The 24,574-nt window shown below is 41.3% G+C and overlaps 1 protein-coding gene across 1 annotated transcript in view; it reads left to right on the forward strand.

The window, feature by feature from the left end:
- trbd (ubiquitin thioesterase trabid) overlaps positions 1 to 5,883 on the forward strand; it is a gene marked incomplete at its 5' end in the record, with an annotated part of 22,121 nt that extends 16,238 nt beyond the window's left edge. The window contains 3 exon segments of the mRNA XM_070131448.1: positions 200 to 297; positions 708 to 856; positions 1,285 to 5,883. Coding sequence (XP_069987549.1) covers positions 200 to 297; positions 708 to 856; positions 1,285 to 1,363 — 326 coding nt within the window.
- Positions 5,884 to 24,574: the final 18,691 nt, after the last annotated feature.

Here is a 24,574-nt window from a genome sequence, read left to right on the forward strand (position 1 = left end):
GAATGTTTTGGCACTTTATTCAAGTGTGAACTGAAGAAATATTATTTCATATATGGTATGATGTTCAGTAGTAAAGAAAAAAAAGATATAATCACTTTGATACACACATGATTCTAGGGAATTCTTAAATAAAGAGATTTTTTATTGAAACAGAATGTATCTCTGTACTTATATTGGACTTCACAATGATTCTTTCAAGGAGCAATCTTGGATGCTGGGGAGTCACAGGTTGTCTTCTTGCCTTTAATGACTCAAGATGCCAAGCTTCTCCCTGTGCACTTCCTTACACAGGCTGAGGTAAGACATGATTAGCCTTGCCTTTTAATCAAGCCAGAGTGGTAAGTATTATTTTAGTTCTTAATCCTCTTATATTTATAGAGTAGAGAAAAGAGTATTTGTCATTAGTGTTGGGAATGAAATGCCTTGCGTTCGATTCTGTGCAATATGATTCTTTATTCTAAGCATACTAAACAGCAATGTAGTATGAAAATAAAACTGAAGGAAAATTATGAGTGTAGTAGTTGTTCATTGTATACCAAAATGTGAATGTCAACAAATACCAGAAAGCCAGAATATTTCAGGTGGACAAGAAAGGGTAAGATCTAAAATTGAAGTTCAGTTTATGCTATATCAAGATTACTAAGCAGAAGACTTAAGTTTGTGCTGAAGCATTCTTTTACTAAGTTGTCAGCTTAATCCATTCCTAGGTTGGCTGTGAGGAAACTTTACTAAGACAGTGGCTGGAGGTGTGTGTCAGTGAAGGAGGTGTACTGGTGGCACAGCAGCATCTCACCAAGAAGCCCCTAACGGTGGCCCAGATGACGGAGGAATGGCTCAACCATTACAGAAGGCTTGCGTAAGTCTTGTCTCAGGGGAACTACCACAGTAAGTTCTTCGGAGATGATAGGAACTCTTTGAATTTTGTTTGAGCTGCTTCTTGACTTTTAGTGGCTTTCATAAACATGTTTTGGATCTGTTCTCATCTCATATGAGGATTGATTTACTGAGAAATATTTTTTGCTTTCTCACTCTCTGATTCCTTGAAAAGTTGGCAGTTCTGTACTAGTCCTATATTTTTGTATATATTTTTACACAGTGTAATTGGACACTGGGCTCTTTATTTTTACATAGTAAGCAATCCCATTTAAGGATTAGAAGTTATTGCAATTTGCATAGTCCTAATTCAAGGAGAAAGTAAAGTGAGATAGAGGATACTCCTCTTCATAGTTTGAGAAGAAAAGGTTTGGTAACTAACTTGATTTCTCCTCTTTGTTTCACTGGCAGACAAATGGAATGTGCCCCATATCACCGCCCCATAACAAGCCAAGGATACTCCAGTGATGGGGACTCAGAGGAAGAATGATCTGGAACTCATAAAGGATCTCTCAATAACCAGTATATTCCAAAGAGAACACTTCAAAGTGACTGGAGTTTTTTTGTTGAACATTATCAAGAAGAAAAAGTTTCAATATCTCAGCAGATAAAGTGAAAATGAGTATTTATCTAACAAAAGTAGTCTCAAGATTTAAATTGTTTCGTCCAGAGGAAGTAACACAAATCTGCCTCTCTCTTTACCATAATAAAATCTTCTAATGTTTCTTAGGCAGCAAGAAAAGGTGAGGCCGTACTCCAGTTGACTTCTCGTGCTTTATTTGATATGTTTACTAAGAGCCAATTGTGATGGGTTGTTAAATATTACAAGCTGTGATAATATTACCTACAAAGCATGTGGTATATCTGAAAATGTGTATTGATATATATATTTTATTTTTCTTTTCTCTATCAAACTTGGTTTCCTCTCATAATGATGCATAATATAGCCAAAGTGAATTTTAAAATTTATATAAAATTATCTTGATTCTCACATAAAATGTGTTACTTTACAATTACAATTATCATATCTATACTCTATGTATTATTTCTTTTCATCTGATAACAAATTAAAGACTCCTGGAGCACGGAATCACCAAAGAACAGAAGGGGGTTAATTGAAAAAGATTGTTGAATATACTGAAGACAGTAGGATGATTTGCAAAATCTAATTGTATGACTTCAGAAAAGTATACAACTTACACCCAAGGCCTTAGTGACTTTACTGAAAAAGTAGTGAAGTAAATAAGTATTGATTTATACTAGACTACATCAATTTGCTGTTGTAATTGAAATGAGTTTGTGTTTTGTTTCATAAATAATACAGTGCCCCTGTGCATAATACGGAGATTATGAGTAACCAGTTTCTGAAAGCATAAGGACTTCAAGGTAATGTATCTTGGTTTAATGTGTGATATATACCTGTATATTGACTTCTCGCCACTACATGGGGTCACGTAAAATCTAAAATCTTGACATTGAAAAGTGATTTTTTAACTGAAAATTTGCTACATAAATTTCACTTGCAGTGAAGAAAGAACAGTATTGATGTTGTCATATATTTTGAGATGAGCTATTCATAGTCAATAAAGTCACTTTTATTTTTTACTTTATATATATAAGCGATGTCATTCATTGGTCTGCTGTTTATCCTGAAGGCTCCACAGGGAGTGACTTCTCAAGCAGGATGATAGAAGGTTGATGACTTCTGCTAGGACTTAAAGAGAAGTCTTTTCCATTATAAAGAAGTAAACTTGAAAAAAAATGTTGATAATGATAATCCATTTTTATACAGTGATAGGAACTGTAGTCTCTTTTTTTTTTCTATTTTGCCAATGATTGGCCTTTGAATGCTTGAAACTAACTTGAAATTTGCTTTCATGCTAAGGAAGGGAAAAAAATCAGTGTTCATAATTTTTTACATATATTTCTCATGTTTGTGCTGGCAATGTTATCTTTTGCAAATTATACAGTGTGCATCTTGACCTGGAAATTGTGGCTATTTAATGCAAGTGTAACTAATATTATTTTGCTGATGCTGCAAAGCCATGCCATCATGTGCTCTACAATGAATCTTCTACCCCCTCTCCCTTAGTTTGGCCATAAACTGTTACACCATGATGTCTTTTATCTCCATGTCATAATGATTGCGTCCACAGTTTGATATCTTTACTTTCATAAAAAGAAATCCAAGAAAGTAAGTCAAATACATTTCCTGTGTTCCATATTTTTGTTTCCAAAATTTCTTGATGAGAAATATGTATCAGTTACATCCCCAATTGCAAAGGTAATATATTCTATTCAGCAATCTCCAAAAGTGCTGAATGTAGGCAGAAGAGCTTGCAGTAGGTGGTATGCAAGCAACAGATCATGATATGCATTGTCTTGTAAACCACATCAAGTGCCAAAGTTGCATTTTTTTCTTTTCTTTTTATGGTTATATAACTAGTTTTTTTCATTACATTAAAAGGACTTTAACTTCAGATATCGTGTTAGTTGCGGCTATTGTAGAATTCAAGAGAGTATGTAAGAGGAACCAAGTGTGAGAATCTCCCCATTTCAAGTAAACTGTGGTGTTAATATTCTCAACGTTAAAGGAGCTAACTAGCAAGGCATTATTTCTTCACAGCAAGGCAGACCAGTATGGTGTCAACATGTGGCTTTTGTCATGGGCTTTCATCTTAACTTTGGGTATTCAGAGGAACCAAATGATACAAATGAACGACTAAAGGAATGTTAGTTGCTGCCCAACCTGATGGTTGAAATACGATATTAATGCCAAAAATAGAAACTGACATGTACTGTATACTGACTTTGTGCATATTATATGTTATTGTTATTTATGTGTTCTATTTCTTTCATGATCATTTTTTTTTTCTTTTCTTTTTTATTATCACCTTGTGAGGTGTGATACTTGCTGACACCAATTTGCATATACTAAGGTGATAGCATCCAGCCAAAAGCTTGATGTAGGAGATTTCAAATACAGGTCTCTCAGATTCATCTACACAGGCATAAGCACTATTGCTTCTTCTGAGGTGGGGCAGTCAGGGACAGCCATCTAGTTAAGGTCCAGGCAAAATATAGTCACCTAAGGAAGGTCCAGGCAAGGATGGTCACTTAGGGGACATTTAGGCAAGGACAATCACCTAGTGGAGGTCCAGGCAAGGATAGTCACCAAGGGGAGGTTTAAGCAGGGTCAGTTACCTTTTGTAGGTATAGGCAGAGGTAATCAACTAATGTAGTTCCGTACAGGGGACAGTCACCTAGTGCTGCCCCACTCAAAGAAGACTTGCAGTATGATAGATTGAAAGGAATCCATGAGATGCAATTAGTCCAGAAATGGTTTGGTTATTTATTACTGTTGTTATTGTTTTTATTATCAATTTTATGCTATATATTTTTTTTAGATCATTATATTTATTAATTATGAATTGTTTCAATATATTAGTCAATGTAATTCTTTTGTCATATTTACACTTACTTTCATCATATTTTCCATAACATTGCTTTTGTTTGTTTGATTTTTATTGCATTCAAAAATGTCAGTAGTTGAACCAAACTCATCTTAGTTGAGAAATTTTGGTTTGAGGGGTTAGTTGTGTTGAACTTGCTCTAAGCTAAGTTTTTACCCCGTCATAGCACTTGAGGCCACACTAGTCTTTCCTCAGTCTAACTAATCATATTTCTGCACATGAGCCATTTAATTAAAACCAATCAATAAGAGAGTTCTTCCTCCCTATTTATTTGGTTGTGAATATTAATCAGTATTTGCTTTTATTATATCCTTGCATTCAGTGGTTTGTTATAGATGAAAAAAAAATACAAAAACAAGTTGGAATGATGCATTTATGTGTCCTATCTTTGAGCACAAATAACAAATACAAGGCTCTCACTTTCTTCTCAATATCCTCTTTCAAGGGAATAATTTTTTTGGTATAATAATTGATCATTTGTCAAAGGCGCTGTTCTACATAATTGTTTATGGATTCCCGCCCCAATTTCCGTTGTTCCTTTCCGTCCAGTTAGTTGCATCAGAATCTTACATATGCATCTTTTCTGTATTATTCAGTTTGACATAGCAATAATTCTTATATCCCATATGTGTACATATGTATAGTTTAGTATTATTTCTTTACATTTGTGATTATTGCTTTAAAGAGTTTAGTCATGTTAGTAAGCCCATTTTATGTCAATCATTTTATCATAGAGAAGTCAACTATTAAACTCTTCTAATCTTTTCTGTAGTTTTCTGTCCCATTAATGATATATTTCACTGAGCTTGACACAAAAGCTAAGAGAGGTTTAGCCTGCTGTCTGTTATTCGCAGGAGCTGCTTCTATTTAAGGGTTGTATTTGCTAGGTAGCACACCTTTCATATCTCATCATCATTCTCAGCTTCTCCATGGTGACAGTACAAACCAAGAACATAATGTGATGAGATCATTAAATGCGATCCACTTTTGTAGAGGATACGGTATGGCTTCTTTTTTTTATATATATATATAGAACACACAAAATTGAGCCTTCTATACCTCTTGTAGGCTCGTATTGCTTGATTTCATCACTCATATTTTAGCTGTCAGAACTGTAAAGCTAAATTTTGTAGTTTTGTCAGAGAAGTGTTTAGATTTTATTTCATGCATGATGTGAAGCTGCCTGTGCAGATTTTTTTTAAGGAAGTAGTTTTACCCAGTTAATGCGTAATGGCTAGATGTTTGTAAACTTTCTCAACAGGTAAGAGTTCAAATATTGTCTGGGAAATTAAAGCATAGAAAGTTTCCAGTAACTAGCTATTTTACTTGCAAGACTTCCTTGAAATTTATTGTGTCCATATTTCAGAATTAATACCCGGCTCTTAGAAATTAAATCTATGTTCAGTCTTATATGTTGTTATCACAAACTTCTAGAAAGCTAACCCATAGTAGTGCAACTCCAGTGGATTGTTTATCAGAGATTATTGTTATGTATATATAACGAGATTAGAGACAATTATACAGATTGCTGAAAGCACAGATGTGTTTCTTTTATCCTGATTTTTTATCCTATTATGTTTATGGGAACATGGTCCTAAAGATGTAAGGAATATTTAAATAAGGATTCATCCCCCACCCCCTCCCCCATCCCTTGCTCATTATTGTCATAGGGGTCTTACGAGACAGTGACTGAGGCCCAATATAGGGGATCATCCCTACTTTGGACCTCCAACTTTATCTAAACTAATTTTGCATGGTCTTTTCTTCTCCCCCTTTCCTTTTCTTTCTCTTCTTCATTCCCTTCTGTCCACCTGCTAAGGTGTGCAAGCCATGCTGAAAGGATGAAAGGCTGGCTTTTTGTCAGTCATGGACTGCCTCCGGTATTCCTTTGGTTAATAGCCTAGCCCTATGGGGACCCAGAGTGGTAGACTGTTTCCTTTCCCCACTTATTTCAAGCTTCCCATGGCTAATAATGAAGATTATTTCCCCTTATTAGGACCCTTATTAGGGGCATTAAATCTTGCCCTTTCATTCAACTAGCTCTTTCAACAATGCCTCCAAAAACAAGTAGGCAGAGTCCCTTTCTACACCAGACACTATCGCTCCGTCTTGTAACAATCAGATCAGAAACTGAATCTATAGCACTATCAAATTTAACTGATCATTCTGGCAACCCCATTTCTGCAGAACCTCATCCAACCCTTAATACCTGTACCGGAACTGTCTCTCCCCAGCAAACGGCCCAGTCGATACCAAAGATTGGTCAGACTGGAGAAGACTTATTAGGATGCCTCAAAGACCAAGACGTGAAATCAGTACATTGCTACACCATTCCTCCAAGAGGTCAACGAAAGAATCCGACCAACACTGCCCAAATTACTTTCTGTGCACATGACCTTCCCTTACGTATCTACATCGGTGGACAATCCCTCCCTGTTCGACCATACCAACCCCCTCCCCGTCAATGTCAAAACTGTTGGCGCTTTGGACATCCTGCCAAACATTGCCGTTCCACAGACCGATGCCCCATATGTGCCCAACCTGGTCATAACCGATCAAACTGCTCAGCACAAACACGAACATGTGCTAACTGCGGCGGCCCCCATAATGTATTTTATAGAGGCTGTCCCACTTACAAGTTTGAATCTGAGATAGCAACTCTCAGATACAAAAATGGTCTCACTTTACATGAAGCCAGACAGGAAGCACGTCGACAAGGTTTCCCTCATACTCCATACTCAAGTAACATCGTTCGCTCATCCCCTCCCCCTCCACCCCAAGATGTCCCCATTTCCACTTTTACATTCTGCCTCCCTCAGACCAATTCCTTTGCCACTCTAAACCCAAACACCCCAATCTCAACCACAGCTCCAATCTCAACTACAGCCCCAACCACTTCTACATTCTACATCCCTCAGACCAATTTTTTGCCACTCTAAACCCAGACACCCCAATCTCAACCACAGCTCTAATCTCAACTACAGCCCCAACACCACCCCCTCTCCCTCCCCACACTACCCGCAGTAGACAGACTAAACGTTCTAACCCTTCTTCCCCTACAGCACAATCACCTCCACCTACCTTTACCTTTATTCCCGAGACACCAGTCTCCTCTTCCCCCCCTCATAAGAAAACCTTTATCCCACAAAACTCTGCAACCAACTCCACTGCAGAAACAATGGATGACATCCAAAGTTATATGCTTAAGACACAAGATCCCATAACTCATGCTCCTTCCACACTTGAAGTGGTTCCTCCTACTCCCTCTCAACACAACCTAACCCCCTCAATTCTGTCCACCTCCGATATCCATCCTCCTGATATCCATTCCCCTCTTACTCACAGCACCCCGACACCCTTTCCTCCTAATCCCTCCCAAGACAACACATCCCCTTCAACTCCAACTATCCATCCTTCCGATATCCATCCTCCTACCACTAATACACCCCCCACATCTACTCCCTCCCAACACAACTCACCCCCTTCAACCCCAACTATACGCACATTCTCCCTCCCTCCATCCCCTCTATCCTTTGCACTCCCTCCTGGATACACACGAGAATCACTCATGTCACAACAATGCCCTTCCCCAAATTCCCTACCTCCTAATACCTCTCCTTCACACCCCCTAGCTCCTTCTCCCCCAGATTCCCCAATACGTACCGTATGCGATATCACTTATAAGCTATAGCTCTCCTACATTGGAATATTCGCGGTTTCCGTTCTCATAGACCAGACCTACGTCATATCCTTGCTTCTTTTAATCCATCTATTATCTGCCTCCAAGAGACTTTCCTCACATACCCTCCTATTCTAATTCCCAATTACCACTTTATCTCTTTCCCACACTCCCTGTATGTCTCGTCTATACTTATCCATCATAAAACACCTTATGTCATACCTCCCATACAAACTACTGTCCCGTGCACAGCTATTCGCATCTTTCTTCGCCGCTGGATCACAGTGATTTCAGTCTACTTCTCCCCATCCCATCCCATTGACTTTACTGCCTTTGAAACTCTAATTTCCCAACTCCAACCACCTTTCCTCGTAGTTGGTGATTTCAACTGCCGCCACACTCTGTGGGGTGACTCTACCACCAACTCCCGAGGCCGATCTCTAGAACGCTTCCTCTTCACAAATAACCTAATTATTCTTAATTCAGATCCCCTCACACATTTTGACATGCGCACACAATCCTTTTCATGCCTTGACCTCTCTCGATGCTCTCTTACTCTACATTTAGATTTAAATTGGTCAGTTCTAGACCACTTCCCCTATTGTGACCACTCCCCAGTACTCCTTTCTCCTACTTCATATGTACCACTTCCTAATCATCCACGCTGGTGCTTTGATAGAGCTGATTGGCATACTTTCACTTCTCTCTACTATACCTATCCCTCCACCCCCCTTACCGCCCATTTCAGCTATGCTACAATGTTTTACAACTACGGTCCTAAGAGCTGCCTATACAGCCATTTCTCGAACTTCAAGACCTTATACCTCTAAATGTCTTCCATGGTGGAATTCTGATTGCACCAAAGCGCTTTGCTTAAAACGAGCAGCCTGGAACGGCTATCGCTACAAACGAGGCACCCCTCACCAGCTATCAGCCCTTATTTCCTTTAAAAGAGCATCTGCCCATCTTCGCCGTACAATTAGAAACAACAAAACAAATAGCTGGCAAAATTATGTTTCCTCAATTACATCTTCTACATCTATTTCAGCTGTTTGGTTACGGATCCATAAATTATCAGGCAACCATCCCCCCATCCTGCACCCGTCCTCCATATTCGATACTCTCATCTCCGAGCCTGTCGAAGTAGCTAATGAACTGGGCAACTATTTCAGCCAGGTCAGTAGTGGCTCTCACCATTCCCCAAACTTTTCTTCCATGAAAGCCATCAAGGAACGCATCCCTATTACCTTCACCTTATCCTCTGATGAGTCCTATAATGCTCCTTTTTCATCTTCTGAATTCAACGCTGCATTACAGTCGTGCCGTAACACTCATGAAGGCCCAGATGGTATTCATTAAAGTATGCTCCGACACCTCCCATCTTCCTCTCTATCCTTCCTTTTAACTATTTTCAACCACATATGGACTTCAGGAAATTTTCCTTCTCATTGGCGAGAAACTCTTATCCTACCTTTCTTAAAACCCAACAAATCAGGTACCCTACCCCAAGTTTACCGCCCCATAGCTCTAACTAGCTGCTTGTGCAAACTGCTAGAACAAATGGTTAACTTCCGCTTTATGTGGTATCTTGAATCTCATAATCTCCTTTCCCCTTCCCAGTTTGGTTTCCGCCGTGCCCGGAGTACAGCAGACCCACTTGCCCATTTCGAGACATATATTACATCGGCATTTGCACGCCATGAATCCGTATTAGCCATATTCTTTGATCTAGAAAAAGCATATGATACCACATGGCGATACCATATCCTCCAACAATTGTCATTCCTAGCTTTACGTGGAAACATGGGCGTTTTCATTAAATCCTTCCTTTCTAAACGTACTTTCCAGGTCAAGATTGCCTCTTCCACGTCATCATCCTTTCCTCAGTTCGAAGGCGTCCCACAAGAAAGTGTGCATAGTACCACTTTATTCCTTCTTGCTGTAAATGACAGTCTCAGTCCTACCACCAGGAGCCCGGGCATCACTATATGTTGATGACAACTATCTATATATCTGGCACATCCATACCAGATCTCAGTCAATTCCTTCAGTCTGCAATAACATCAGTAACTTCTTGGGCCACCAACCATGGGTTTCGCTTCTCTACCTCAAAAATCTTTCCCCATCCTTTTCTCTCGCTTACGTACGGTCCCCAAACCCCCACTCTTCTTATATAACGCTCCACTCCAATACCGTTCTTTTGCGAAATTCCTAGGCGTTATATTTGACTCCAAATTGTCCTGACGAGACCATATCTTGTACATAAAAGAAAAAGCTCAACGCCGCCTCCGAATCTTACAAACTCTCTCACACATCCCCTGGGGCTCAAGATCGCAAAACTCTCCTCCATCTTCATATTACCTTGATTCTCTCCACTCTAGATTATGGATGCCATATCTACTCCTCTGCCTCAACCTCCCTTCTTACTCACCTTGATACAATCCACCACAGCGGTCTCCACTACACCCTAGGCGCCTTCCGCTCCTCTCCAGTTGAGAGCCTGTATACTGAGTCTGGCATACCATACCTCTCTCGACGTCGAGCCCTTCTCTCTCTCAGATGCTATGCTCGATTTCTCCAACTTTCCCTTACCAAACTAATTATTCTACAATCCTTGCTTCCTGCCTTTACCTCTTCTCCACGTTTACCTACTCCTTTCCCCATACGCATGGATACCCTCCTCTCCCATTCCCCCTTTCCTCACCTCCGACCTCTCCCACTTTCCGTTCATTACATTCCTCCATGGCTAATACCTAACCCCTGTATTTGCTCCTCAGTTTTCCCTGACCCACCAAAATCAGATATTCCCCCTCTATCCTTCTCATCACCCATTTCCTTGACCATGTCTCCATTCATTCCTCCAGAATTCATGTTTACACTGACGGTTCCAAATCCACCTCAGGAGCTGGATACGCAGTAACCTTCCCAAATCGCACTTTTAAATACACCCTCCCTCCTGAATCTAGTGTCCTTACTACAGAACTATATGCACTCCTTTTTGCCTTAAGACGCATATACTCTTTCACTATTTTTACTGACTCCCGTAACTCTCTAACTCTCATAAGGTCTATGCACTCGACCAATCCCCTTGTCTGCACGATCCAGAACTGGTTGTTCTATCTATCCATATGTCATATATCTCAGATTTTGCTGGCTGCCCAGCCAAGTTGGAATCTCTGGCAATGAACAAGCAGATACTCTTGCACGCTATGCCGCAATGTCCACATCACCTCAACAACGCTTCTCACATATTCCAGCTACGGATTATTACCCCTACTTTAAAACCTTTTTGTATACCCGATGGCAATCTTTCTGGTCAAGCCTCCACAATGATAAATTACATATTGTAAAGCCATCAATCTCCTTGGTCAGCTCCATTTCATAGGAACAGACGTTGGGAGACGGCCCTTGCCCGCTTACGTATTGGCCACACTCGCGTATCTAATGTCATGCTCTGACCCGCCCCTATGTCCTCTATGTAATGTCCCTCTTTTAGTTCCACACATTCTCTTGTCCTGTCCACGCTTTAATACAGCACTTACCTCTGCTTTTCCACACCTATCCTCCCTTCACCGATCTCCCAACATATCAGACGTCCTTACAGAACCACAGGTTCTGCCTTTTGTTCTCCTTCCTCAGACGCATAAATATCCTTCACTTGATCTAATTCCCTTACCTATACCACCATAACCTTTTCCCTCATCAACCCCCTTACCCATCTTCAACTTTTCAATATTATTCTAGATAGTTGACGCATAGCATCTTTCACCTGATATCACCCTTTACTATACCTTCCTATAGTCCTATATGACCTTAGATGTCTAGCACATTTATTTCGCTTTTAACCATTAACCATTTTGCCCTTGCCTCAACTAATTTTGCTTGGTCCTTTCTTCTCTTCTTTCCTTTTCCGTATCTTCTTTATTCCCTTCTATCCCATTCCTAAGGTGTGAGAGCCGTACTAAAAGGATGAAAGGCTTGTTTTGTGGCAGCCACGAACGGCCTCCATGAGCCAAGGCCACGGTATTCCCTTGGTTAATTATCTACCCCTCATGGGGACCCTGAGGGGTAGACCGTTTCTTTCTCCAGTTTATTCAGGCTCATCATGGCCAGTGATGAAGATTCTTTACGCTTCATAGAGACATTAAGGCTTGCCCCTTCGTCAAATAGCCCATCTGCATTAGATTTTGATGGTTTTCCTCCTTTGACCACGGCTCCGACCACTGATGCTAATACCCCCTCTTTGACGCTTAAGAATAACTCTAACCATTCCGAAATACCCACCCAGGTTATTACTCAACCCCAAGAAAGCACCTCTTTCTCATTCCCAACATTCTCCTCCTCATCTCCTCTTCATTGTCAACCCCCTCTTAGATTATTATTACACTTCTTCCTTATTGTCCTCCCCCCGCAGAACTACACTCTACACCATCCCATCCTCCTCTCGCCTTCGTCCTTCTACTGCTTCTACCTCTGCGAACCTTCTGAGTACTCTATTTGGCCCAACCAAATGGGATCGATTCTTTGTGATTCCCCCCACAGCCCTCTATTTTTAGAATACCCTTCTCTTTCAGCAGTGCCTCCAGAAACAAGTCACTCTGATCGTTCACGCCATGTCACGGTTACATCTCAAGATCAAGCCCGTGTACAATCTACCCTAATTAACCTTACTGGCAAAGCCATTCCTGCCGAACCTCACCCATCTCTTACAACTTGTACTGGAACTGTTTCTATTCCCCCAAATGCTTGTCCAATGTATAACAAGGACTGGTCAGACTGTGAAAATGAGCTACTTTCCTGCCTTGGTGAATATGATGCAGTGGCAGTACAGTGTTACACTCTTCCTCCCAGAGGCCAAAGTGAATCCCACATCAATGTTGCTAAGATTAGCTTCAATAGGGAAGAAGTCTCCCATGAGGTTTACATTGGTGGATTGTCTAATCATGTCCGACAATAACGAACCCTTCCTCGTCAATGTCAGAAATGTTGGCGTTTTGGCCACCCAGCCAATCATTGTAGCTCCACAGCCCACTGCCCTCTATGTGCCCAACCTGGTCATGACCGTTCGAATTGTCCTGTTCACTCACGTACATGTGCCAATTGTATTTTACTAGGAGCTGCCTTGCCTATAAGTTTGAATGTGAGGTAGCAGTCCTCAGAGTTGAGGGTCTTCTGGTCTGGTCTTTTACGGCGAATTTCGCCTATCTTGCCGAAATTGAATAAGATGCATTTTCAAGGAGTTCCTAGGCCCCCGGTTCTCCCCGGAAAATTTCAAGACCCGACCGTTATTTTTCAGGTGGGAGCAGCCATTTTCGATGTCGACTGAAATATTTTTTTTCACATTACCTTAGAAAATCGGCAATTGTGACGTAATGATTAGAGGTAATAATAAAATGAGATTTTCTAAAAAGCTTATTAAATTTCACATAAGATGAGACCAACCTTATTTTTTTCGGAATAATTTTCAAAATCTGGCAAGCGTCTAAAAAACGACAATGAAGAAATTTTTCATACAAATAGATAAACATGATATGCCGTTCATATGGAGTATTTTCTTTTCTTTATGTTTTCATCATACATAGTGAGTTTGATCTATGAGCAAAATATTTCGAAAATGCAAACCTCCCCCCGCCCACCCAAATGGGGGGTAGGATTGCCAAATGATCCGGATCACTACCAAAATTTTATAGAATATTAATTAGGCTAAGACAAACACCAGGTAATTTTTGGGTAATTTTCTATATTACCTTCGCCACACCGATATCGACGATTTTGGTATCGTTGGATTCCTCTCACTGTCCACATTCCAAATATGTAGGTTTTATTGCGCGGAAACCCCCAGTTAGCGAGAAACTTGGCCCCGATTACAAGGGAGGGCATGGAAGGTTCTAGAGAAAATCGAGGTTAAATAACACTAATAATATAACCCACAGTGAAAATAACCATGGTTATTCATATGACTTTCCATTCCAGGGGGCTGAGCCCCCTGCGATCCCCCTGGGGGGGGGGGGCTGCCGCCCCCTAACCCCCGCCGGGGAAACAAAACCTCCATCACGTATTCCCGGCAGGCTAGAGCGTTACACAATTCTCGTCGATCGCGGAGGGCGGACGTATTACATTTACCTCGTAACATTCCCACTGAATCAGCATACTAACCTTAACATTGTCAGCATTGTATACAGACACGATTGTAGTATAATCAGGATGAACAGAGTATACCATGAACAGATCAGCGCCCTTGTCGGGGGGTTTCGCGCATCTCTCGATGTTACGCCGATGGCCTCAAGGTCGAGTTTCCCGTCCCCTGGAACCACGATTTTCGAAATCCTAACCGAAATAACCGTCGCATTCAGTACTTCGCCATGGCCGCCGCGATGACAGTGTGTGAAGGGTTCTACTCCGAGATAGATTTCCTGCGCGAGGTAGCAACAAGACAGGATGAGATTCTGCGTGAAAGGAGCACCCTCTCTACTATCGGCGGCATTTATCAATCAGGTTAATACCTTAAAAATCTTTGGTTATTGTAGGTTATCGGCTCCGCGTCTAGTTCGTGTGCGCTCTATCCTGCCGTGAATACCTGGTGGAGATTTTGTTTCCTCGGCGGGGGGTTGGGGGGCGGTAGCCCCCCCCCCTAGGGGGGGTCGCAGGGGGCGCAGCCCCCTGCAATGGAAAGTTATGTGAATAACCATGGATATTTTCACTGTGGGTTATATTATTAGGGTAATTTTCTATATTACGTCCGCCGCTCCGGCCGCCGCTCCGACATCGTCGCCCCCGATATAGTGCCCAAGTTTGCCGCTAACAAGGGGTTTTCGCGCAATAAAACCTACATATTTGGATTGTACAGAGTGATAGGAATCCAACGATACCAAAATCGTCAAAATTACTATATTACGTCCGCTGCTCCGACCGCCGCTCCGACATAGTCGCCCCCGATATAGTGCCCAAGTTTGCCGCTAACTGGGGGTTTCCGCGCAATAAAACCTACACATTTGGATTGTGCAGAGTGAGAGGAATCCAACGATACCAAAATCGTCGATATCGGTGTGGCGAAGGTAATATAGACAATTACCAATTTTATTATTATTAGAATCTGTCCATAACTTTTCGAGTTAGAAAAAAAAAATCCTGGATCCAAACCATGGTCCGTATCACCACCAAAGTGCAATAAGCGTCAAAGTTAGGTTAAAACACACCTCATGAAAATGTGTTCAGAACTTTTAGAAATATCAGAAAACAAACACAAAACAACAAACAAACAAACGGAAGTAACTATAAATAAACAAAAGGTCATGGGGTACACGAAAATGACCTATATGTGCTTATATGCCTTATATACATACTTTTATATCGCCATGTAGCTGTATTTCGTCTTTCCATGGGGTCTGAGTGTGAAATTAGAGGTTAAACAATTAGAAAGACTGCAATTTTTCCCTAATATTTTTCTTTGTTTGAAAAATGTATTTTTTTTCTTTTTTGGTGATTTTTTTATTTTTTGACTGTAATTCAAACACTGTTTGAGCGAATTCGAAAAAAAATGTACCACAGAGATGAAACTCACACCCTTTTATCTGGACCTTGCCTGATCTCTGTGGTATATATATATATTTTTTCGAAATCAGCTGAACTGTTTTTGATTTATTGTCAAAAAAAAAAAAAAAAATCACCAAATAATAATTTAGAAATTTGACCAAAGCAGAATATTAAAAAAAAGGTCATTCTGATCGTTTTATTTTATAGAATCATCCCTCTCATAGGGAATGTAGGAAGCACTTTTTTCGATTTCGACTTTATTTTATTATTATTATTATTATTTTTTTTAGAAAAAAAAATACCGAGCCGAAAAAGTTATATATATATATATATATATATATATATATATATATATATATATATATATATATATATATATATACACACACACATATATATATATAGATAAATATATATATATAAATATATATATAAATATATATATAAATATATATATAAATTATATATATAAATTATATATATATATATATATATATATATATATATATATATATATATATATATATATATATATATATATATATATATATATATATATATCTTTTACAAGAAGCACAGGGAAAAAAATCGAAAAATCCACTTCCTACATTCCCTAAATATTTTATTTATCTTCAGAATGAGCCATAATACGTTTATTTTGGACTAAATTTGCCTCTGGAACGGCATTTCTGCGCAAATAAGTATACTTCCAAGATAACGGTCGTTAAGTTTTTTTTTTTTTTTTTTATCTTTTCATCATTTTTTTATATGAAAAATGAAAGGGAGAAGCATAATCTTCCTATACCATAATTGTTTATCGTGTACCTGCATTCCGAAGCCTTTCGGGCATTGCCAGCACGTATAGTGTAGAGTGGTGGCAGTGATCTGGGGGGGTCTATAGGCCTACATTGACCATTTTATAAAATCTCTCATAAATCCCCCCCCCCCTAAAAAAAAAAAAAAAAATCATGCAGACATTCTGATTCCTTCTGTTATAATATGCAGAAGCCATTTTGAGAAGTAGACCTTACTTATTTTTTTGGTGAATATTTTCCGGTGACTGTTAAAACACCCTAATAGGAAATTTTGAAAATATGTGTCACTTTTATAAGAAGCACATGAAATTACAGCAATTCCTTATTGCAGCATGTAATAGATCTATCATTCAGCTACAAAACGAGCCATAATACTTAAAATCTTAAAATCGGACTGAAAATATGTGTGCTATGTGTAAAAATGTGAAGGACCTAATAATTGCGATCTTTCCTTTTCATTATTTATACATTTTACAGGACAAGTCATGTACGAAATACTTGTATATGATATAATTATCTATTATTTACCTATTATTGTTGCACGAATGGGGTTATACAACGTATAATATTGGTCAAAGAAATAACCGTTCTCCAGCCGGACGGGTATTATACGCGTCCTTTTCTCAGCGCGGCCAGGCGTCGTGGACCATGGCACACGTGTCTTTGTATCTGCGGATCACTGGTGTTTAACTCTACAGGGCCACGTGGCCAATTTTCACACTCAGACTCCCATGAATAGACGAAATGTTATTACAGGGCGGTGTAATAGTATATATATAAGGTATGTAAGGATATATAGATCTTTTGTTTATCGCCGTGGATATTGTTCCGGCACTGGATTTTCTAACAGTTTGGCTGCTACCACCTAAAAAACAGCGTTTGGGCCTTGAAATTTTCAGGGGAGAATCGGAGACCCTGAAACTCCTTGAAAATGCACAAAACTCGATTTCGGCAAAATTGGTGAAAAACGCCGAAAAAAAGGACACGCTCCCCTTAAACCAGGTTTCACTTTACTTGAGACCACACAGGAAGCACAACGACAAGGTTTTTCTCTCTCCACTTATTCCAAAACAGTCCTACGCTCTGCTCCCCCACCATCTACACAAGATGTTTCTGCATCTCCCCAGATATCTTTCCCCTGTACCCTGAACCTACATCCTATGTCTACTCACCCTTTCCACCATTTTCCATCGTAAATCCAGATACTCCCATCTCTACCACTTCCCCGATACCTACCCCACCTCCTCACTTTAGTTGTCGTACCAGGCATTCTCTCCTACATCTTCCTTTTCATCTGTTCCTTAGATATCTATCTCCCCTTCTCCTTATAAGAGAACCTTTGTTTCTCAGTCCTCTATACCTAATTCCCCTCCAGAAACCCTTGGAGACATTCAAAACTTCCTAAAGATGACCCAAGAAAACACTCCGCTCTCTCATCCCCCCCCCCCCCCCAATCCGTCTGTTCCTACTCCTGATACATTTAAAGTTTTTGCAGATATTCATCCTCTTTCCCGTATTTCCTGATGCTTCACCACCTTCCCCAGTCTCCCTTTCTTAATCCCTGGATTCTTCTCCTGCTTCTCCAACAGCCACCTCTGTTTTCCTTGATCAATGTCCCTACTCCTTCCCCAGTCACAGATACACTGCAATTCACTCAGTTCTATTATTCCTTGAACATTTTTCCTATACCTTCCCCAGTGAGAGATTCACTATATTTCTTTCAATCGCCCTACCCCCTTAACCCTCCCCTTTCTACTATTTTCTGCTCGTAGTTCACTTGCTCCCCCTTTTTTCCCTTTTCACTAGCATACTATCCTATAACGCTCTGAAACCTTTGTCATCCAACACATTTTATAATCTCTAACTGTCCTTTGCTATTTCCGACGCAATATTTTACCATAGAGCTATATGACCTTTGATGTCTAGCTCATTTATTTTCAAATATTAAACATTAATAAGAACCTAGTTAGAGCGATGTATCTTGAGGGAGGGTATCCGATTTATTGGGTTTCAAGAAGGGTTGAAGATAGTTAATAGGAAGGATATAGAGGAAGATGGGAGGTGTCGAAGCATACGATAGTGAATACCGTCAGGGCCTACATGAGTGTTGCGGCACGACTGTAAGGCAGTATTGAGTTCAGAGGAAGAACAAAGCATTATAAGACTCAGCAGAGGATAGGGTGAAGCTGATGGGCGTTCTTTCCCTGATAGTCTTAATGGAAGAAAAATGTGGGGAAAGGTGAGAGCCACTACTGACCTGGCTGAAATAGTCGCCCAATTCATTAGCGACTTGGATAGGATCAGAGATGAGAGTATCTCGAATATGGAGGACGGGGGCTGGATGGGGGGAATATTTACCTGATGGAACCGGTGCAAAACAGCTGAAATAGATGTAGATGTAATTGGGGAAACATAATTTCGCCAGCTATTTGGTTTACTGTTTCGGATTGTATGATGAGACAGGCAGATGCTCTTTTAAAGGAGATAAGGGCTGATCGCTGGTGAGGGGTGCCTCGTTTGTAGCAATAACAGTACCAAGCTGCACGTTTTAAGTGAAGAGCTTTGGTGCAATCAGAATTCCACCATGGAACACACTTGGAGGTAAAAGGTCTTTAGGTTCAAGGAATGGCTGTATAGGCAACTCTTAGGACCGAGTTACCGAATGATGCCAAGTTCTCTGCTTTTTCGTTGCCGGGAATCCCGACATGGCTGGGTATCCAGCAAAAATTTACGGCTTTCTGTCGTGTAGGCAGGTAGCACAGCTGATCTTGGATTTTATGGACTATGGGGCTGGTAGGGTGAATGGATTTTATGAGTAATATTGAGTTGCGTGAGTCCGTGAAGATGGTGAAGGATGAGGAAGAGATAGAAGACATACTTAATAGTGCAAAGAGGATAGCATATATTTCTGTTGTAAGGACACTCGATTCAAGTGGTTGAGGAAAACTGTATGACTACGGCAAAAGCAGGACCTGAGGTGGATTTAGAGCCGTTGGTGTAGACATGAGTACTGGAGGAGTGGCTAGAGATATGTGCAAGGAAATGTGTGAGGAGGACAGAAGGTGGAATATTTGACTTTGGTAAGTCATGGAATATAGCAGAGCAATTACAAGAGGTAGGTATTAGCCAGGGAGGGAAGATTTAGGTAAAAAGAGGAAGAATCCGGAGATGAGGAAAAGATGAACGAGAAAGAAGAACGCCCATACGAACAGGGAAAGGGACAGATAAACGTGGAGAGGAAGAGAAGATACGATAAAGTGGTTGAGGGACAGTTGGCTTGGAGAGAGAAAATTGGTGAAAGCGAGCATAGCTTCCTAGGGATAGAAGAGCGCAGGATAAGTGGGAGAGGGTTTGTAGTAGTTGGAGGCGATGGCGGGCTTTTTCTTTAATGGAAAGGATATGATCTCGCCAAGATAACTTGGAGTCAAACTTGCCGGAAGATCGGGATTGGATAGGGGTATTATAAAGGAGTGGAGGTTGGGAGCATATACATGAACAAGAGAAAAGGATGGAGAAAGTTTTAGAGGTAGAGAAACGAAAGCCATGGTTGGTAGTCGAGGAAGAGATTGATGTTATTAACGATTGGATAAGTTGATGGAGGACTTTTAAGGAAGGGCCAGAGGCGAAGATGGCTAGATCATCTACATACAGTGATGAACGGATTCTTGGTGGTAAAGCGGAAACCAATCTGTTTACAGGTATGAGGAACAGTGTGGTGCTCAGTACACAGCCTTGTAGGACACCTTCAAATTGAGGAAAAGGGGGAAGTGGAAGAGGCAAATCTGACACGGAAGATACGGTCAGAGAGGAAGGATTTTATAAAAACATCCATGTTTATACGTATTCCGTGGAGAGATAGCTGTCGTAGTATATGGTGCCGCCAAGTAGTATCATATGTTTTTTCGAAATCGAAAAAGACAGCTAATACTGACTCATGGCATGCAAATGCTGATGTGATTAATGTTTCTACATAGGCCAGTGGGTCAGCTGTGCTTTTGCCACGACGAAATCCGAATTGATTTGGTGAAATGATTCTAGGTACCACATTAATCTGAAATTTATCATCCTTTCCATTAATTTGCATAGGCAGCATGTAAGGGCTATGGGGCGGTAGTCTCGGGGAGTACCTGTTTTGTTAGGTTTCGGGAAAGGTAGTACTATGGCTTCTCTCCAGTGGGGAGGAAAGTTTCCATCGTCCATATGTTATTCAATATTGAAAGAAGGAAGGATAAGGAAGTAGGAGAAAGGTATCGTAGCATACGGTAATGTATACCGTCTGGGCCTTCATGGGTGTTGCGGCATGACTGAAGTGCATTATAGATCTCAGAAGAAAAGGGTGCATTGTAAGGTTATGTGGATGGCAGGGAGGAGATATGAGTGCGTTCTTTGTCTGACTAAGAAAGAGAAATGAGGAGAAAATCGAGAGCCACTACTGACAGCTAAAAAAGGCACCAAGTTCAGTAGCTACTTGAGGAGGGTCAGAAATGAAGTTTTTATGAATATGGAGGACGGGGGCAGGATGAGGAGGATGTTCTCCGGATAAATTATGGATCTACTGCCAGACTGCAGAGATTGGTTTGGAAGATGTTGTGGAGGATACATAGTTTTGCCAGCTTTTTGTCATGGAGTTACGGCGAAAGTGGGCTGATGCTTTGTTAGTTGACTGGGAGTGACTCTCTCGTGTCGGCAGCTATTCCAAGCTGCGCGCTTCAGTGCACTTTCGTACATTCAAGGTTCCACTATGGAACACATTTTGAGGTTGGGAGGTTCGAGGGATGGTTATATAGGCTGTATTTAGAACGTTAGTTGTGAAGTATTGGAGCATTTCTGAGGTGGTAGAGAAGGATGATGGAGGAAGTTCAAGAATAGAGAGAGAAATAAAGGTATTCCAGTCTGCTCTGTCAAAGCACCAGCGAGGAGGGTTTGGGAGTGGGATATAGGATGTTGAAGAAGAATTGGGAAGTGATCACTAGTTTGGGAATTGTTTGGGACAGGCCAGTGGAAGTCTATATGAAGGGTAGGAGAGCAAAGAGAGTAACTAGGCTTGAAAAGGATTGAGTGTGTATGTCGAAGTGAGTGGGACTGTTGGAATTTAGGAGGATAAGGTCAGTTTTAGCTAGAAATTGTTCTAAGAAGCTCACCCCTGGTATTAATAATAGTCACCCCAGAGGGTATGGCGACAGTTAAAGTCTCTAACTATTAAGAAAGGTGATTAGAGTTAGGAAGTAAGGTCTCAAATTCTAAAAAGTCAATAGGGAGGGAAGGAGAGAAGTAGACTGAAATGATTGTGATCCAGAAGCGGAGGGAAATGCGGATAACTGTGCAAGGTATGGTGCTTTGTAAAGGAGGTATGATATATGGTGTTTTATGATGGAGAAGTATGGAAGAAACAAATACAGAAGGAGGGGGTGACACAAAATGGTAGTTGGGAATTGGTGCTGGAATATGTGCGAGGAAGGTTTCTTGGAGGCAAACAATAGATGGATTGTAAGAAGAGAGAAAATGGCAGAGGTCAGGTCTGTATGAACGAAAGCCTCTAATGTTCCACTGCAGCAGAGCCATTGCGGGTCATTCAACAGCTATTATGGGTGGCAATGTATGCCTGAGAGGTTAGAGGAGGGGTGTCTAGGGGGTGAAGTATGAGGTCAGGGGATGGAGGTGGTAGTGTAGTATCAAGAGAATCTTCATGGGAGGAGGGATCAGGGGGAGAATGTGAAGATATAGTATCTGGAGGTTCATCAAGAAAGGTGGGATCTGGGGAAGGACATTGTGCTAGAAGGGATTCACGTGTGCATCCAGAAGGAAGTGGTAGAGATAGTAGAGAAGGAAGGATTTTTTGTTTGGGTACGGGTGGGGGAGTGGATAGGGTGTGTTGGGAAGGTGTGGGAGGAAGAGGGGAAGGGGGTATGTCAGGAGGGGGAGGATGGATTTCAGCAGTCACTGTGAATGCAGCCGGAATCTGGGTAGAGATATTGATGGATGGTTGAGAATAACTTTCTCTCGTGTTATACATAGAAAGTTTCTTATATCCTCAAGGGTTTCTGGGGGGATTTGAGTGGAGAGGTTTGGGAAAAAAAGGATCTTTTATGGGCAGGTGAAGAGGAGATCGGTATCTGAGAATCTGAGGGTGTAGGTGTGGGATGGGATCTGGTAGGAGAAGATGGGGTGGGGCATTTGGGTTATCTGCTGTGATAGGCAAGGTGTGAAGTAGGAAGAGGCATGGGAGAAGGTTATTAGTGTCTGGATTTAGGATGGAAAAAGGATTTGACTGGGAGATATGAGAATTAGAGATGGAAAGTTGAGGAGCAGGGGAAAGTGGTGCTGTAGATGTATAGACCACTTGGGTAGAGTGGATGGGAGTGGACTGATGTAAGGTACTGGAGTAAGTAGTGATTGAAAAACCTCTTCGTCGTGCTTTTTGTCTAGCCTCTCGTAGAGTGAGTCCTAGTTTGAATCTGAGAGTTGCTACTTCACTCGAAAATTTGTAATCAGTGCAGCCTCTATAAAATACATTATGAGGTCCACCACAATTAGCACATGTACGTGATTGTGCAGGGCATTTTGCACGCTCCTGACCTGGTTGAGCACACAGTGGGACCAACAGTGCTTTGCAGGGTGGCCAGAACGACAGGATTTCTGACATTGACAGGGTGGGGGTTGATATGGTCTAACGGGACAAGAAACCACTCCTATATATACTTTATGGGGAAGGTTGTGTCTACGAAAGGTAATCTTGGCAACATGATGTTGGACACGATTGCCTCTGGGGGGAATAGAGTAGCATTGTACTGATTCAGCATCATATTCAGTTAGGCAATCAAGCAAGTCGTATTCACAGTCTGTCCAGTCTTTTCCGTAGACAGGGCAATCAATTAAGGAGGGAAACAGTTCAGTTCAGTTAGATTTGCGAAGTCATGCTTCGCCCGGGCCTTTTCTCTGGAGTGGCCCGGCCTTTGTCAACTATTTCTAGTTAACTCATGTGTTTTCTTTGAACTGCATGCTTATCGTAGTGGCTGAATTGCGAGCAAGCGACCAGCTGCCACAGAGTAAGCATGTGGCAAACCCTTTTTACCAGCCCGGCAGCTGTGGTGGGTGGTCCCTGTCTTAATTAAAAATTATGTGTTCACAATTCTGCAAGTAATGTAACAGGGTGGCGTTAGACTCGCCGCAGTGTTTGCATAACCTGGCAGTCTCATCATCAATAATTTGCCAAGCGCATGGGTAACCTAGTCTTAGTCTGTGTAACATGACTTCGGTACCTCTTTTTGTATTTGGTGGAAGGGCCAGTGGCTCAGCCTGAAGCATCTGAGTACCACTTAGCAGCGGGCGAATTTGTAATATTTTCTCTATGTGCTCCCCGGAGGACCGAACAAGCTGCAGCTTAGTCCCCTTCGGCTAGGTTTAACGATCATGGAGGATGGGGGCATACCCCTGCCCTTTTCGGCTAGTTTATCAGCAAGCTTATTCCCTTGAATGTCAATGTGGCTTGGGACCCAGTTAAGGATAATTCTTCTAACCTGACTGAGACTTCTTTGGGCTATGGTTAGTACAGTTGTCAGGAGGTAGATGTTGTCTTGGGGCATGCTATGTAAACTGTCAATAGTTGCTCTAGAATCTGTGTGAATGACAACGTGTCCTGTCCTTAGGGACGCGTGTGTCAGGGTTTCCATGATCGCAACCGTTTCAGCTTGGAGCGTTGAGGCATTGTCAGTGACCCTAATGGATGCTGTGGTATCCCTTGTTGCGAAGCCGACGTCTGCAGTGTGGTTTATGGGATCCACGGATCCGTCCGTGTAATATGTTATGCTACCCGGAGGAGTTATTCGATCAATGATCCTTTTGGCTTGTGCCTTAAGGCTAGGCATGGAATATTGATCTTTTCTCGTTAGGTTTAGGATTGAGAATTCGATCATTTCGTTTCGTGGGGAGTCCATGCCCTTGGCAAGTAGTGATTCTTTTAGCTGAAAGCGTATCAATACTCTGGCTGTGTGTGTGAGCCAAGAGTTGTCCGCAAAAAGCTGATAGTCTTGTAGGCGTCTGAGAACACTTTGCCTTGAGTTTCTGGGTGCCTGCAAGACCTAGGAGAAAAACTGTGCTGCCATTAGATCGATTCGGGTGTCCAGGGACGATAATTCAGCTTCCATGAGGAGGTTGATGACCTTTGTCCATCTGGACGCACCCAGAATGATCCTGGCAGCTTC

The sequence above is a fragment of the Penaeus vannamei genome, chromosome 2, assembly GCF_042767895.1.
Source record: "Penaeus vannamei isolate JL-2024 chromosome 2, ASM4276789v1, whole genome shotgun sequence".
NCBI lineage: Eukaryota > Metazoa > Arthropoda > Malacostraca > Decapoda > Penaeidae > Penaeus > Penaeus vannamei.